The sequence below is a fragment of the Boeremia exigua genome, assembly GCF_020726555.1.
Source record: "Boeremia exigua strain MPI-SDFR-AT-0100 chromosome Unknown C7974scaffold_9, whole genome shotgun sequence".
Taxonomy (NCBI): Eukaryota; Fungi; Ascomycota; class Dothideomycetes; order Pleosporales; family Didymellaceae; genus Boeremia; species Boeremia exigua.
In genome coordinates, this window is record NW_025763526.1 from 53013 (window position 1) to 68514 (window position 15502).

The following is a 15502-nucleotide window of genomic DNA, read 5'->3' on the forward strand; positions in this document are numbered from 1 at the left end:
ACTTCACAAGGTCCTCTTCTTGTTGTGGAGTGAGCTTGTGTAGGTGTTCGTTGGCGACGCGTCGAGGGACCTGCACACCACGGTGCGCGCGCGATAGAGTATTGCGATCAACACCATGCTTAAGCGCAATTTTTGTATAGACAGGTTTATCGCCAGGGTTCAATTTACGAATCTCTGCAAGCGCATCATTAATACCTGGCATGGTGGTTGAATTATTACGCGTCAAAATTGGGTGTAATTGTTGTTCCCCGATCGTTGCCTGACTCCGATCGTTGGGTGCACGGACACAGTATGAGAACATAGCCAATTACAACACCAGCCTAACGCGGGCTGAGGCATACATTGATCTTGTCGCTAAGGCACCATGAAGAATTGTTATGCTTGCTTTCTCGCCTTTCACTAGAGGCATTTCTGATAAGAGCCCTTGACAGGCGCGTGAAGGCAGTATCATCGATGTTGGTGATGTCTGATGAGACATGACGTCACCGGCTCTTCCGACAACGGCCCATCCTGAACCTACTTTCTACAGCACGGGAGGTATGGCAACCACTTCCTGGCTACCACCGCCCTCTTTCATTTCCATCAAGACATGAATTCAGACTGTAATAGCGCTCTGCGACACAGATTCGTCTTGAAAGGGCACTTCGCAAGAGGCATGTAGCAGCCCCACGGCTTCACGACACAACCAAGCGCTCTCCGCGTCCCCACGCCGCCTAACTCGACAAATCCCAACTGCCTCTTGTCAAAGATCTTCTTTGTAGCCTCGAGGCTACATGTTCAGCGTTCAGAGATCATGGCATCCACGCGGCCAGATTTTGTCAAGAAACTCTGTGGCTGCGAGCCTGCTAGATGGAGACGCAAACTCACGCCGAAAATATGCCACATGATTCTGGGTACTATACCTCATTGTAAGCTGGTTGCCAGCCGATACGCTCAGTGCAAGAATTGAGAGCGCTGCGGACCAAACAAGGCTGACCTCGGGAGGCGTAGCAGGACCCCCTGTCAGCAGGTTCAGCCTTGCCTGACGCACCACATTCCCAACAAGTCTTTAAGCATCGAGAGAGACACGAAGTACATTGGCTGATACCTTTGCCTCGCTTGCGTCCCCAATGTTGCCCACATCCAGTGTACTTCTTATCGTAAACTTTCACATCGGATATAAATTTCATATCGGACATACTTGTAGTACAGGTCATCATTTCAGCCTTCCTGTGCGCCCAGATACCCGATCCAGCGATCACGGGGTCGGACATGCATGACTGGGACACGTGCTGCGGGGTCAAGCATTGAATCTGCTGGCGTTTGATTTCCATCTCTGAAGCAGAACAACAGCGCATCTTCGTTTTGACGTCCGCTGTCATCTCATCTTATCTCTAAAGCAAAGACCAACCCCCTTACGAGTGTCTAAACTGATGGTAAGACTCTGCGGGTGCGTCTTGGAGGTACTGCACTCATCTTAAGCTGATCAGCAATGTTCAGTGAGTCGAGTGTATGATCTCTCTGGCGGTATGTGTCTCTCGGGTATCTGCTGACAAATTGCAGGGTAATATATACTTCGCCGATCATGCAACATCGTTAACATCATCTAGATCCTGGTACCGCCGTTGGAGTAGCCTCCTTGGGAATCCAGGTCTGCCAAGGTCTGCTGAAATACTACGGGGACTGGAAGGGCTACGACGACGACATAAATGAAGTGTATACCGGACTCAAAGATCTCAACCAGACATTCCAGCTCCTCAAAGACAAATTGCTGGATCTGGCTGGGACGCCATTTGTAGACCGTGCGAAGGAATGTCTCAAAACATGCCAGGATAATGTTGTGCAGCTGGATGCACGATCGAAGAAGCTCCACATCAAGACCCCAGATGGGTACAAGCAAAAGATTCAAGCTGGAGGTCTCCGGTTGCTTTATCCCTTTCGAAATGGCACGCTGAGCAAGCTGAAAAACATCGTACAGGGCCTCATGCGCCAGTTGGGGCTTGCAGTACAGTTGATTTTACTAGACAACAGCGATTCGACTCGGAGCACAGCGATCTTGGTCAAACAGTCAGCTGACAAAATATCGAGTCTGGCCACGCAAATTGAGTCAATCACGATAAGTACCCAGACGCAGGCATCCATCACGGCGGCCAATGTGCAGATACTCGTGTCTGCGGAAGACGACAACGAACTCACAAAGATACTCAGCTGGCTTGGGGCGCCAGATCACAACATCGAACACTACGCTGCTCGTAAGAAACACCAGAAGGGGACTGGAGAATGGCTTTTGCAAAGCGAACACTATCAAAAGTGGTTTTCCGGCTCTTCTCCACTCCTGTGGCTCCACGGCAAGGCAGGCTGTTGCAAAACCGTACTGTCTTCCACGGTCATTGAAGACATTCAGCATCGAATTGCGATTCAGCACGGAACTGTTCTTGCGTTCTTTTACTTCACTTTTTCCGACTCCAGAAAGCAGACATACAGGGGCTTGTTACTCTCGACTGTGACAGAGTTGAGTCGCGGACGCCCTATCATACCAAGACTTCGGGAGTTGTACAAAGCCAGTGTACCACATGTGCCATCAGTTGAGGGTCTCGAGGAAACTCTCGTCGCTTTACTCAAGGAAGCAAATGTTTCGTACCTGGTCGCAGACGCCTTAGACGAATGCTCGGAAGAGGAGAGAGATGAAGTCATGCAAGGATTCAAACGCATCACTCAAGCATGCCCGAATGCAAGAGTCCTCATCACTAGCCGCAAGGAATCAGACATCGAAGATCTTATGCAAGACTGGTGTAACGTCCAACTCGCTCTCGATGAAAGCTGTGTCAATGCAGATATTGACATATTTGTGAAGGACGCATTGACTTCAGACAAGACGCTAATGCGCCTACCAGATGCAACAAAAGAGGAGATCGAGCGAGTCTTCCACGACAAGTCGGATGGCATGTGAGTGGTATCAACTAACTTGATATTTGAACTAATGTGTTTTCAAGGTTTCGTTGGGCAGCACTGCAACTCGAGTCGATTCGCAGGCTGAAGATTCTTCGGCCTTCCTACATCTCAGACGCGCTGCATAAAATGCCCCGGACATTAGATGAGACTTACGAACGTGTGTTTTCTGCAATCGATGATCAATACTTTGATGAAAGTAAGAGGGCGCTGTACTGGCTCGCATTTAGTGCCAGGCCCATATCAGTCGCCGAGCTAGCCGAAGCGTGTAGCATACAAATTAGACACAACACCAAACCAAGCCTTGATGATGGTGGATACGAGGCAATCACAGGTCTTCTGGGCGTTATATCATCCTTTGTGCTCATTGGGGAGCCAATACCCCCAGCATGTCTTAACGAAAACCAAGAGCCCTGGCCACACAAGTTCATCGATGCTTCGACTCGACAACTCAGACTTGCGCATTTCTCGGTAAAAGAGTATCTTATCTCAAGTCGCTTGCGAGATCAGACGACTGGAATCTCCAGGTACAGACTGGAGGAATCGAATGCACAATACCTCATAAGTCAGATGTGCTGTGCATACTTCTTGTACTTCACCAATGAGCATCGAGTCAAAATCTGGATTGATGAAGAGAAAGCACCGAGAGGAAGGGCCCTTGGCTGGCCTCTCACTCAGTCTCATCTGAAAGACCTAACTCCAGCCTTTCCTCTGTTGGAATATGTCTGTGATCATTGGTACGAGCATCAAAAACTTGCCGAGTCAAGATCGGGCCCGCTTCGTGAACATGAGCGCTTTCATCTACAAATTCTGGATAACGAGCGAGTACGTGGTGCGTGGTTACGCCTTCGCGATCCTAATGGATTTATGTGCATGCGCGATGCAAGTACGGACATCCCTGAGCCCGTGTGGCACGACGGTAGTCAGGCACTGTATTGGGCTGCACTTCTTGGGCTGCACAAAACAGTATTGATGCTATGTGAGTGCGAATCTGAACTGGATGTCAACCACAAGGCAGGCAGATACGGATTTGCACTTCAGGCCGCCGCGTACATGGGAGACTATGACATGGTCAGTCTCCTGATGTTAAGGGGTGCTTTGCCCGATCTTGAATGGGGCTATTTTGGAACTGCACTCCACGTGGCTGTCTGGCGTGGACATGAACGCATCGGTGCTAAGCTTCTTCGAGCAGCTCCTGAGAGCGTACACAATGCTAGTGGCGAGTACGGAACCGCTCTCCAGGCCGCCATTGAACTTGGTCGTGAGCATTACGTACACATGCTTTTGCAGTCTGGAGCTGATCCAAACAGCCAGGTGAAGATAACCCGACCAGGTGAGGGAGACCTCGAGGCAACAGATACGCTGGTTCTGGTAGCAGCAAAGAGAGGGACCAGTAACATGGTAGACATGATGATACGTTCCGGTGCCAACATAGACCACTCTTCCCACGAATTACTTTTAGAATGTGCACGCTGGAACAGCGAGGAGGACAATGGAGAGTCTATGCGAACACTGCTTCAACACGCCGTCTTCGAGATTTCGGTACTGAATGAAGCACTCCTAGAGGCAATTGGTTCCAATCACGAAAGGAATATACGAACCTTGATCAGTGCTGGTGCCAATCCGAACCACTTGGAGGAAGTACATGAGTCAGCAGCTGGACTTGTGTTCCGTGATGTAGAGCAAGGGAAAGCTCTTGTCGAACTTCTACTTGAACTGGGTCTTGCGGTCTCAGGCGATCATCACTTGCTCATTGCAGCAACTTTCGCAAATCTTGGGTCGATGGTCGAATCGCTTCTCCTGGCTGGCGCTAACATTCATGGACACAATGAGCACACGGGAAATGCTCTCATGACGGCCGCTGGATGTGGTAGCACAGCCCTTGTCAAAGTTTTGATCGATGCTGGTGCAAATCCCAATGCTCAACATGCAGCCATACCCATCGTTTCGAGGCCCGCCAAAACATGTTACTCGAGTCCATACAGAATGACTGCTATGATCAGAGCAATGATTTGCGTAATCAGAAGCCCAGACAGTAGCGTGCATGTTGGCTTAGCGATAGTGCAGCAATTGATCAACGCGGGTGTCGATGTCAACGATGGGGGAGACGCTCTGTGTAAGGCAATCATATGTCACGAGTCGGAACACGATTCACTCCTTGAAGATCATCATGTCAAACTCATAGTACAGCTTCTGCTTGCCAACGGAGCGGATTTCAGTGGTCCACTTGACGCCATACCAACCCTCTTCTCCACCGCATCTCAAGAAAAAATGTCGGAGCTTGTCGATTCCATTTTGGAAGATCGTTACATTCATTCTGTCCAATTCCGACTGTTGTTTAAGAGTTGTGTCACTAGCTGCTTCATGGTACATAATGAATCCTGGGTGACTAAGAGATTTCTCGACGAGGAACTTAAGATCAACCCCTTAGATTTGTCACGAGCATGCGAACTCCTGTCCGCAGCATGCTGGTCCTTTGACCCACTGGATGCAGGTGAGCATAGCTATGAAAAGGACTGTTCTTCCCTGGTTCGGACGATACTAGATACTATGTTGGACACCATGAGGCCGGACAACATTGTTTTCGATGGAATATTGGCCGGGGACGCCTTGGAGAGCTCGATGGATCGGTACTTGGATCTTTCGAGCCGCGATCAATGGTCGATGATAGTTCGAATTATACTCATCAAAAAATTGCGCAAGAGATACCCGGTATGAACGAACGAGATTTCAAATACCGAGTGAGCTACAAGCGATCCGAGGCAACATTTGTAGCTATATTCGATCACATAGCGGAAGCTGCTGTCATAGGTCAGAACAGGAGGAGCAGCGCAACAAACCACATCGTATACTGTCAGTTGGAATTGTAATGACATACATTGCAAGCACTAGCACCCGGATATACGTGGCTATACATGAAATCATCCATTTGTCTATAGTAATGTTACAACTTCGATGTACTCTCGGTGAGCGGGGGCTCGGGAGGCGCGGGGCCAGTGGAGGGTGCATCGACACTCGGCGTATCGACACTCTGCTTCTCGACGTTCGCAGTCTCAACGTTCGCAGTCTCAGCGTTCGCGGTCTCAACGTTCGCAGTCTCAGCACTCGCCGACCCAGCGTTCGCAGTCTCACCACTCGCAGCCTCACCACTCGCACCCCCCACCCCAGCAACACCCCCCCAAACCTCCACGCCCTCGCCAAACGGCACCCCCTCCCCCCTCTCCAGCGCAATCATCTGCACCTTCCCCTTCACCAACTGCGCCACCGCGAAATTAACCACCGCCTGGACCCCAACCTCCTCCCCTTTCCTCACAACCCAGCCATTCAACCACTCAACCTCGGTCTGCACCCCGCGCCGCGCATCCGCGAGCATCGAACTCACATTCCCGCTCGTCCTCTGCGCAACACCAACAACCAGCGTCTCGAGCCTGCCCGGCGCAAAGCGCGAGGCCACGTTGGGGAGGTGCGCGAGCTCGGGCAACTTGAGGATGACGGCGCTGAGTTCGGCGAGCAGGAGGCGCATGGTGCGGGTTAGTGCGTAGTTGTATAATATCGCGCCGTTGCGGGCGTCGAGCAGCACGCTGAGCGGGTTGATGACGCAGTTGACGGCGAGTTTCTCGAGTTGCAGTTGTAGGAGATCGGGGGGCGAGAAGGGGGTTGCGGATAGTGAGGGGGTGCGCAGGAGCGTGCGCAGGAGGTAGCGTGCGTTGGGGGTCCAGGGGGTGGAGGCGGGGGTTGGCGGGGGGGAGGAGGGGTCGTGGGGAGGAGGGGGAGGGGGAGGGGGAGTGGTGTTTGCGGTGTGCGGGAGCATGGGGGCGCGCGGGGCGTAGGGCGACGCGGGGTTGCGGTCGCGCTCGTGCGGCAGGATGCCCAGCGCGATGGTGCCGAAGCCGGCGTGGACGGTGGTGAAGGGGGTGGCGGGGAGGGCGTGCAGGCCGTGCGAGTTGATGCCGAGCATGTAGTGGGGGCGGGTGGCCGGGTCGGGGAAGATCTCGCGGTTGACGTCGTCGACGATGCCCATGCCGTTCTGCATGAACAGCACGACCGAGTCCTTGGTCAGGCGGTGGCGCACGGCGGCCAGGCCCTGCAGCACGACGGGGGCCTTGCTGCACACGACCAGCGAGCTGATGGGCGTGGTGGCCTCGCCGTCGAGCGGCTGGTGCGCGCCGTCGGCGGCAGCCAGGTCGACTTCCTTGCCGTGGAAGCGCAGGCGCGGGATGGCCAGCTCGGCGTCGAAGCCGTCGCGCAGCTCCGTGTCGCCGTCGGTGACCAGGGCCAGGCGCTGCGGCGAGTCGCGCCAGGCATTGAGCCGGCCCAAGCTAGGCAACAGCAGCGTGACGGGCGGCGGGTTGGGCACGCCGCGGATAGCATGCGCGATGAAGGTGCCCACATTGCCGACGCCGAGGATGTGCACGCGGCGGTCCAGCACCGGCGTGGCGCGGTAGAAGTCGGCGGGGCGGGCGGACGGGCCTGGCGAACTCTGACTGTGTGCGCCGGGCGCGTCGGCGGCGTCGCGGGTCGTCCAGCTGCCCATGAAGGTGCGGCGCGTGAGGGCCGCCGTGCGCGGGCTAAGGCATCGCGGGCGGGGCGTCCGAGGCCGCAGCCTGGGGAAGAAGCGGGCGAGCGAGAGAGACAGCTTGGACGGCGGCGAGAGACGGCGTGGACGGCGGCGGCGTGGACGGCGGGCGCACCAGCAGCTGTGCGACGGACGAGGCGGCGTGTGGGTGCAGTGCGGAGTGACGCGCTCAAGCCGTGGATGACGCTAGCGCTGGCAGATGCTCGGCCCGTACTTTTTTGTCGCGACAAGCTCCACCAGCACCTTTCACCTCTACACACCACCACCACACGCGCCCGACACAAACACACGCGCACTCACGCGCAACCATACCCACCCACCGCACACAATCTCCACACCCCCCACAATGGACCCCTCCAACGCACTCCCCCTCATCGAAGACCTCGAAGCCAACATCGACGAACTCACCGCCATCCTCACCCCCCTCCTCCCCCCCACCCCCCTCAGCAACACCCTGCTCCCACTCCCACTCCTCTCAAAAGCAAAACTGCACACCCTGCTCGCCTACGCCATCGAATCGACGCTCTTCAACAGCCTCGTGCTAACCGGCGCCGACGCAAAAGCGCACCCGATCTACGCCGAGCTGGCGCGGCTGCGCGGCTACTTCGCGAAAACCAAGGTCGCGGAGGAACATACGGAGCGGCTGGCGCAGAAGGAGGGGAGAGCAAGGCTGGATGTCGCGGCCGCGGGGCGGTTTATTAAACATGGGCTTAGTGGGAATGAGCGGTTTGATGAGCTGAGGCGCGAGAGGGAGAGGGCTGAGAAGGAGCGCGGGCTGGCGCGGGCAAGGGCGCTGGTGAATAAGAAGTTTGAGGAGGGCGGGGAGGTGAAGGGGATGAAGAGGGGGGTGGAGGAGGAGGGCGCGACGCCGACGAAGCGGGTGCGGGTTGAGGAGGACAGGGAGGAGGAGGATGAGGGCGAGGTGGAGGGCGGGGAGGAGGTTGCGAGCCCTGCGCCGAGCAAGCGTGGGCGCCCGTCGAAGAAAGATAGACTCGCTGCGGCGACGGCGCAGAACGACACGCCCCCGCGCGCCACTCGCTCCACGGCGCCGAAGACGCGCTCCGAGGCTTTCCAGGCGCTGGCTGGTTCGCCTGCGGGCGGCTCGAAGCCCAAGGGGAAAGGCAAGGCGAAGGGCAAGGGCAAGGACAAGGCGACATAGCCACGTCTCGCTACGGCAGCGCACATCAAAACGACAGAGCACATCAAAAACGACAGAGCATAGAGTTGAAAAGCGTGCATTACCCGCGCACAGCGCACACCGCGAAGTAGTCGCGCAAGCGTCTAAATGATACCCCCTCACAACATCTCCTGCACAACATCTCCCGTGCACCGTACTGTGCCTGTCTGTGCCTGTGCCTGTGCCTGTGTCTGTCTCAAATCCCAAACGCCAATTGTGGTATCCCAGGCCGTCCCAATGCAACAACAACCAATCGAACAAACCAAAAGCGAAACAAACGAAACAACAGTTGTCGAAACAAACAGTGTCGAAACAAACAGTGTCGAAACAAACAGTGTCGAAACAAAGTGTCGAACCGTGTCGAAACAGGCTCGGGCGCCTAGAAATGCTGGCTGAAGCTAAGTAACGTGACCAATATATACTGTGCTGTGAAATGTAAATGATAAAACACGACAACCCTCTACTCAAAAGCCCCCGGAATAGTGAGGCTGAGGCGGTCGTCCTTTTTGCGCGGCGGCGTGGGCGGCGGCGGATTCGACTGCGAGCGCTGGCGCTGCAGGCTGGGTTTGTCCAGCTGCGTCTGCGACTGCGTCTCCGTTTGTGTCTGCGACTGCGTCTCTGCTTGTGTCTGCGACTGCGTCTCTGTTTGTGTCTGCGACTGCGTCTCTGTTTGTGTCTGCAGTGCAGGCGCCGCGTCGAGCGAACGGCCCACTTCCGTCTCGAGTTGTGTCTGCACCATCGCCTCAATCTGCTTCTCCTCGTCCTCGGTGAGCATCTGCTTGATCTCCGGCGAGATGAGTGTCTTGCCAATGGAGACGCGCTTCTCCTTATCCGCGTCGTCCGAGGCCTGAAAAGGGTCGTCGTTGCTGGCGGGGGCCTCGACCGCGATTTCGACTGACTGGCTGGACTCGCTGCGCCGCGTCTTGTCGGCGTTTGCGAACGTGGGGCTGCGCGGGCTGTCGCGCATGGCGACAAAGGCCGGCACGACGCCGCCGCCAATGCGGTTCCAGAACATGCGTTCGCGCAGCCGCACGCTCTCCTCCCAGGCGTTCTTCTTCTCCTCGTCCGTCTCGGCACGCCAGTGGCCTGCGGCAATCATGCGGAGGAATCCAATGTAGTCACACGTTGCGCGTACGCGGCCCAGACACCAGTCGCACAGCGGATATCTCTGCGAATCCTCGTTGTCAGCCGTCTTGAAGCGGTACTTCCGGGCGTATTTTTCGTCCTTTCGGCTTTCGCCACACAACGAGCACGGCAGTATGGGGGCGCGGAATCGAGATGTCGACGCCGGGTTTGGCTCCACGACAAGGGATCCTGCTGTGATGCTGCTGACGACGGTGCGGCGCGCCATCCAAGACAGTCCTGGAGCAATGTCCAGCCGGAGCGTGGGCTCGATGTCCTCGACCAGCGCACGCTTGTAGAATTTCTCATCTTTCAGGTTCGTAATCGCTTGGCTGGCCACTGCCTCTCGGGGCGAGTTGTTGCCGTTTGAGGGAGCTTTGATCGAGGATGGCAGGGATGTCGTCGAGCTGTTCGTCAATGATCCCAACGACCCCAGCCCCAGCACATTCAGACTGCTGTAGTTCCCGCTCGAGACACGGCTCGATGATGCAGATTGAGGAACCGTCCGGAGCATGGCTTGGAAGTCCTCAAATGTGGTCAAATCGGACCGCAGAACGGGGTGGATCAAGTGCGAGAAGTGGAGTGGGTGATCGGGGCTGGGTTCTTCGGAGCCGGGCGTGTTAGGCGTGAGGTGTGTCGATTCGAGTAGCTTCGTCATCTTGTCAGCTGGAGTGATGCCGGGAGTCGAAGGCGCAGTGGTTGTTGCGAGGATATTGCTCTCGTCGTCGCCGTGCGAGCTCATCTTCTCCATGACGCCCTTGAGGTCCTGTAGCTGCTCCTGCAATGAGTGCTGCAGCTCGCCAGCATCGCTGAGCTGCTGCTTCAGCTGTTCGCCGCGCTTGTCCGAAGCTTCTGTCTCTTTGCGTGCTGCTGCTACCATCTGTCGAATATTAGCCCCACTCTCCACACTGCCTTATTGTACATACCACATTGGCTTCCTCAAACAGCGCCGCAGTCAGCTGCTCGACCTCGCTGTCGGTGTTGCGCTTCAGCCTCTCGGCCTCCGCACGGCGCTTGCGCTCTTCCTGCAGCTCCATCGTCATCTGGCGCTCCATCTTCAGGTAGACAACCTTGTCGACCAGCAGCCCCTTTGCGACCTTCTGCTCGTGGGTCTTGACTTGCGCCTCGAGGAGCTCCAAGCGCTTCTTGGCCGCTTCCAGCTCGTGCCGGGTCTGCTGCAGCGAGTCGTCGAGCATGGTCGAATGGTTGATCGCGTTGATGAGCTTGGTGCTGAGCGTCGACACTTCCTGGCTGAAGTCGGGGTGCGAGTCGCTCGAGTTGTGGCGCGAGACGGGTGGCTGGGGTGTGGGCGCCCGCGGGTCGGGGATTGTGTTCATGCCGTCGCTTTCGCTGGCGGCTTTGGCGAGGTGCGGCGTCGAGATGGATCTCGTGACCTCTTTCTTCGCAGGCATGGGGCTCAGCGACCGCAGGCGGGAGGGCGTCATGCTGCCGCCGTGCTTGACCCATGCAGCCGAGTGTATAAACCTACGTCCGTTAGTAACGCCCAGCAGCGGATGGAGCGCACACACGCATACTCGGCCATTTTTGCGATATGAATATTCCTATCTAATGGACATTCAGGGCGGTGCGCCGGGTCGAGGGGCGCGGTTGGCGGCGCCGGAAGTTTGGCTGTTGGGCAGCAGGGACAAAGGAGTGACGCAGTCGAGAGACCAGGTGATGGGATGATCGTTCACGGTTAACACATTGGAACCGCCGCGCCGTCCAGAAGCAAGAACAGCAGAGTCAAGTCGTCGTCTGGGCAGCTCTCGCACGAAGGAAAGCAGGGCAGCGGCAGTAGTGAGTATTGGATCTCGTACTGGTTACGTCGGTCGGTGGTTGGCGGCGCTTGCTAGTGCACGGGCACTGACGCTGCGCCAACATACGACACGACGCCGCATCTGGCCCCAAATTTGTACTCTTCGAAACCGAGTGAGGCAAACGCCCCCAGCCGCATCCGGCCCTGGCTGGAGACGGAGCTGAGCTGTCAACAACGTGCGCAGAAGAGCCTCACGGCTTGGCCGGCGCTCCTTGCGTCGCTGTGGAATGCCTGGATCTGCACAGGGGCCTCACTCGACCTTGGAACCGCGCACCTCGAATCAGCTGCAATCTCTGCGGCAGCCGCTGCAGCAGTAACCTCGGACGAAAGTCAGCCTGTTTACACAGCAATTCTTCTCCCCAGCCTTGCTATCAAGCTCTGTGATATCGAGGTGCGGGGTCACGTAGGAATAGGCAAGTGCGCCGTTGCTGTACAGCTTGCGCAAAACGGAAGGTGCTTCAAGTTACCTCACCTGGGCAGGTGCCTGCCACCGCCGAGTCACTTGTAACAACAAAGCGCCAGCACGGCCGGACGTCTGCGTGCTTCGAGGCAAGCTCTCCACGGCAGCTTCTGTCATCTGTCACCCGGCAAGCTTCGTTTGACAATCGCCCCCCATCAGCTATCTGCTTCGCATTCTTAGTCACGATCTCGACTTGGCGTCACTAGTAGGAACTGGTGAAGGAAGTATCACGGCTCCGGAAGCAGAAGGCACGTGTAGGCTTGCTAAGCAAATGATCGACACGATGCTGCAAGACACCTGAGCGGACGAACGCATCCGCCATCTTCCGGATGCCCCTCTCGTGTCCCAAGCCAGCAGTTCAGACCCTACTCTCGCGCAGCATAAAGGGGTGCTGACCCAATAATATCTCGAGTAAAGACTTTGTAGCTTCCATCTATCATGAGCGTGTAAACATTCGAGCACTGCTCTACGTAAGTGCCTCCGACTTGTAACACACTTCCAAGCAACAAGAGGGGCTCCTTCCGCGTCGCAACATCGCCAGTGCCTTCCACAGCCTCTGGAAAGGTAATCGTTGCCAGCATGACCTCAAGTATGGCCCAGATGCGCCTAGAATATCGCAGACACCTTCGACATACACAAACTTCTCACCAGATCTAGATTCTACATCGAGAACGACGGGATATATGATTCCCGGTATGTCTCTATCCGGGCTTTGACGTTCTAGGGCGGACGATTCGATCAGCTTGAGCAGGCCCTTGCGTTGCGGCTGTACAGAAGGCGGAAGCCCCAGCAGTGGCGCTCATCCATCAAATTAACGATTTGAAGGCGATGAGATGAGACTATTGTGTCTAGAGCGAGCAGTAAGCCGTCACGGAACTCACGCTTCGATTAGATCACCCTTGACTCCAAATTGGCACTCTCCATCGATATGAGAAGGCTGATGGATGTCGGCAGCCTCTTCCAGACAATCACACGCGCAAGCCAAGTCTTGCCAGAGTGATCGAAGTCAATTTGCGTCACTCGAACTTGATTGCAAAGAACAAAAGGTGGTCTTGATGGGTGCAAGGAAACCGGCCCATCTGACCATGGCGGATGAACTTGCAGCATCTATCATCCACCAAACGCTTCGGGCAACAGCACACAGACAAGAGGACAACAAGCACGCATCAATCGAAACCCATGTTTCGTGCTCAGACTCGAACTCCGTGTGAAGCCCAACAAAGCTTCGTCACTTCCACGTGTGCGCGTCTCCTGACGATCTCACCGATCGACACCTCAACCAGAAACAACTCTTCGGGCCTCCCTCAACGCATGATATGTACAGCTCAGAAGCCGGCCGAACTTGGGGCGGTACCTGCATGGTTTGTTCTGACTTCGGCCCTAACAGTCGGCTGCAGCCATACATCTGCAGTACAGACGCAGTACATATTCGCGATCGGCGCGCGAGCTGTCAACGGCTGCTGGACATGAGGCGCCGAGTAAATTTTCGCGAATTGCATCTAGTCTCGGTGCCGATCCGGTCTTTTTTGTGATAAAGAGCAGTTTTGATAACCGCCGACATCTTCATTTTGGATGGCACGATTTATCCGGGGTTATTGTCTGAATGCGTTGTCTTGCAGCGTTCTTGTGCGGTGAGGCTGTTCACGAATGACTAATCGCAGCAGATCAAGCACGCATCGAGTACTCGACCCCACACCGCACCCAGACCGACTCAATTGCGTGGTCACCACGTTGAATGACTATGGGTCTTCATTGCTGAGAAGCACAACCTGAACGACGAAGACTTTCACTTCGCCGTGTGGGCAGGCGATTGTGAAGCAGTGACGCTACGACTTGTTGCATACGCCCCAGCTTGAAGCACTCCTGCAATCACTACAAAAGGCTTGAGACAAGTCTCTCCGTTGGCACGAGCTGACATGGCCGAAAGTTGTTTTCTAGGGGCGCTGATGCAGGAGGTCGCACTCCTTGACAAAGTTCGCCGAAACACGGCGACCAAAAGGAGAGCATCGCCTTCGACCAAGAGATATCATAGTACTTACGATGGCAAAGGCGATTAATCTTTGCGCCTAGGATGGCTTTCAGTCCCGAGCGCATAGCCGAACATGGCTCCACTCAGATGGGCTTGCTTTTCGCTTGGCTCGAGCGCCCGAAACGTTATTGACTTGGATTGGCTGGTGAGCCACACACGAATTATCGGTCGGTTGTGTTCCTACTCCCATTACATGATGGAGAGCATGCAAACGGTGCTTGCAGAGCGACGGCCTCATCCTGAGCTGGTTTCCATCCATGATTTCATCCTTCATGTCCGAAGAAAAATCAACATACCGTCCGCCCAACGAATCTCTATGCAGCAGCCAGCCACGCAATCTTATCACCTGCAATCTCCAGATGATCAGGAAAAGCATTGCACAGCCTCAAGCGCCGGCTCGGTAATCTTCGCCTTGATCGCACCGCGATTGACGCAAAATGGAAAAAGACCTTGGTCTTGGTACCCCAGCTGCAAAGTCTCCAACCCGCCAACCTGGAGCTGCGGCAGCTTCCGCTGCCAGGGCGAGCGGTGAGGGTGCCCAACGAGGCGACGTTGATCATCGTGCATAGGCCTTTGTCTGACATGAGTCTCAAACGACCATGTCGAACAGGCTGCGAACGTTGACTTCAGGGGTTGGCCGGTACACGTTTGCATTTGTTTCGAGAAGGTGGCAAGGTTCCGTGTGCGCTGCATTGTTTGCCAGGACGTTGAGATGGCCGCCAAAAGCTTTCGATGGGACGCTGTGCATTGCCCAGACGCGGTCTAGTCGTGCGATGATGTCGGTACAGCAGACAACCGCCGGCTCGTTGCGTTTGGCTTGCGCTGCAGCAGACTTGGGTTTGCGACAAGCTCACCGTGCAGATCAAACATCGCAATGGCAGTCGCCCCTGCTCGCGCAAAAGCCGTGGCTGTGGCATGCCCAACGCTATCTTCGAACGCTGCGCTGGTGATCAGGACGTGCTTGCCAGTCATTTCCAGCTTCAATGGCGACACGTAGTCACAGGATGTGCTGTGCTTGAGTTGTGAAAGCACCGCCAGACGTGATGATTCGGTCTAACATGGCGAATTCAGCGAGCCGTGCAGTTGACCGTGCGAAGAAGAGGCATGATATGATGCTCACAAATGCGAGTTGGAGTCTTTTCACAAGTTGAACCGACGACCGATCTCGGAGCATTGCACATAGCTTCATGGTGAGCCGCAGGCGTCAACAGCCTCGACAACCACCGTAGCAAGAATACGGAGACAACTGTCACTCCCACTCGATATGGAGACAATAGACAGAGCTCATGCACGCATGTTGTCTGCCACGTAAAAGAGGGGTGAGGATGAGGACAATGGAGCTCGAAAGCTCATCGACTGTGCCATAGCCAATCACAGCAACGCGATAGGCCCCC

The 15502-nt window shown here is 55.7% G+C and overlaps 5 protein-coding genes across 5 annotated transcripts; 2 read left to right on the forward strand and 3 right to left on the reverse strand.

Moving 5' to 3' along the window:
- Positions 1–1021: 1021 nt before the first annotated feature.
- Positions 1022–5756, forward strand: C7974DRAFT_222932 (uncharacterized protein). The gene is made up of 3 exons (XM_046137203.1): positions 1022–1487; positions 1590–2925; positions 2973–5756. Exons 1-3 carry the CDS (start codon positions 1472–1474, stop codon positions 5644–5646), a joined length of 4026 nt encoding a protein of 1341 aa, XP_045994374.1. The 5' UTR covers positions 1022–1471; the 3' UTR covers positions 5647–5756.
- Positions 5757–5810: 54 nt separating this feature from the next.
- On the reverse strand, positions 5811–7642 carry C7974DRAFT_426149 (ketopantoate reductase PanE/ApbA C terminal-domain-containing protein). The gene has a single exon (XM_046144510.1). The coding sequence runs from the start codon at positions 7460–7462 to the stop codon at positions 5873–5875; it is 1590 nt and encodes a 529-aa protein (XP_045994375.1). The 5' UTR covers positions 7463–7642; the 3' UTR covers positions 5811–5872.
- A 119-nt stretch (positions 7643–7761) lies between these two features.
- C7974DRAFT_398437 (uncharacterized protein) lies at positions 7762–8726 on the forward strand. Its single transcript, XM_046142314.1, has one exon. The coding sequence runs from the start codon at positions 7851–7853 to the stop codon at positions 8661–8663; it is 813 nt and encodes a 270-aa protein (XP_045994376.1). The 5' UTR covers positions 7762–7850; the 3' UTR covers positions 8664–8726.
- A 415-nt stretch (positions 8727–9141) lies between these two features.
- Positions 9142–11248, reverse strand: C7974DRAFT_415160 (uncharacterized protein; the record flags this gene model as incomplete). The annotated part of the gene is made up of 2 exons (XM_046143866.1): positions 9142–10683; positions 10730–11248. 2 exons carry the CDS (start codon positions 11246–11248, stop codon positions 9142–9144), a joined length of 2061 nt encoding a protein of 686 aa, XP_045994377.1.
- A 2631-nt stretch (positions 11249–13879) lies between these two features.
- On the reverse strand, positions 13880–15081 carry C7974DRAFT_222969 (uncharacterized protein). Its single transcript, XM_046137205.1, has 2 exons — positions 14800–15081; positions 13880–14429 (listed from the first exon to the last, which is right to left on the reverse strand). Exons 1-2 carry the CDS (start codon positions 15023–15025, stop codon positions 14158–14160), a joined length of 498 nt encoding a protein of 165 aa, XP_045994378.1. The 5' UTR covers positions 15026–15081; the 3' UTR covers positions 13880–14157.
- Between the last annotated feature and the right edge of the window lie 421 nt (positions 15082–15502).

Coding starts and splice junctions, on each gene's coding strand:
- C7974DRAFT_222932 (XM_046137203.1), top strand. Junction 2,926..2,972: donor CACGACAAGTCGGATGGCAT/GTGAGTGGTATC, acceptor TGTGTTTTCAAG/GTTTCGTTGGGCAGCACTGC.
- C7974DRAFT_426149 (XM_046144510.1), bottom strand. CDS start 7,462: ATGGGCAGCTGGACGACCCGCGACGCCGCCGACGCGCCCGGCGCACAC.
- C7974DRAFT_398437 (XM_046142314.1), top strand. CDS start 7,851: ATGGACCCCTCCAACGCACTCCCCCTCATCGAAGACCTCGAAGCCAAC.
- C7974DRAFT_222969 (XM_046137205.1), bottom strand. CDS start 15,025: ATGCCACAGCCACGGCTTTTGCGCGAGCAGGGGCGACTGCCATTGCGA. Junction 14,430..14,799: donor TCAACGTCCTGGCAAACAAT/GCAGCGCACACG, acceptor GTGGCTGGCTGC/TGCATAGAGATTCGTTGGGC.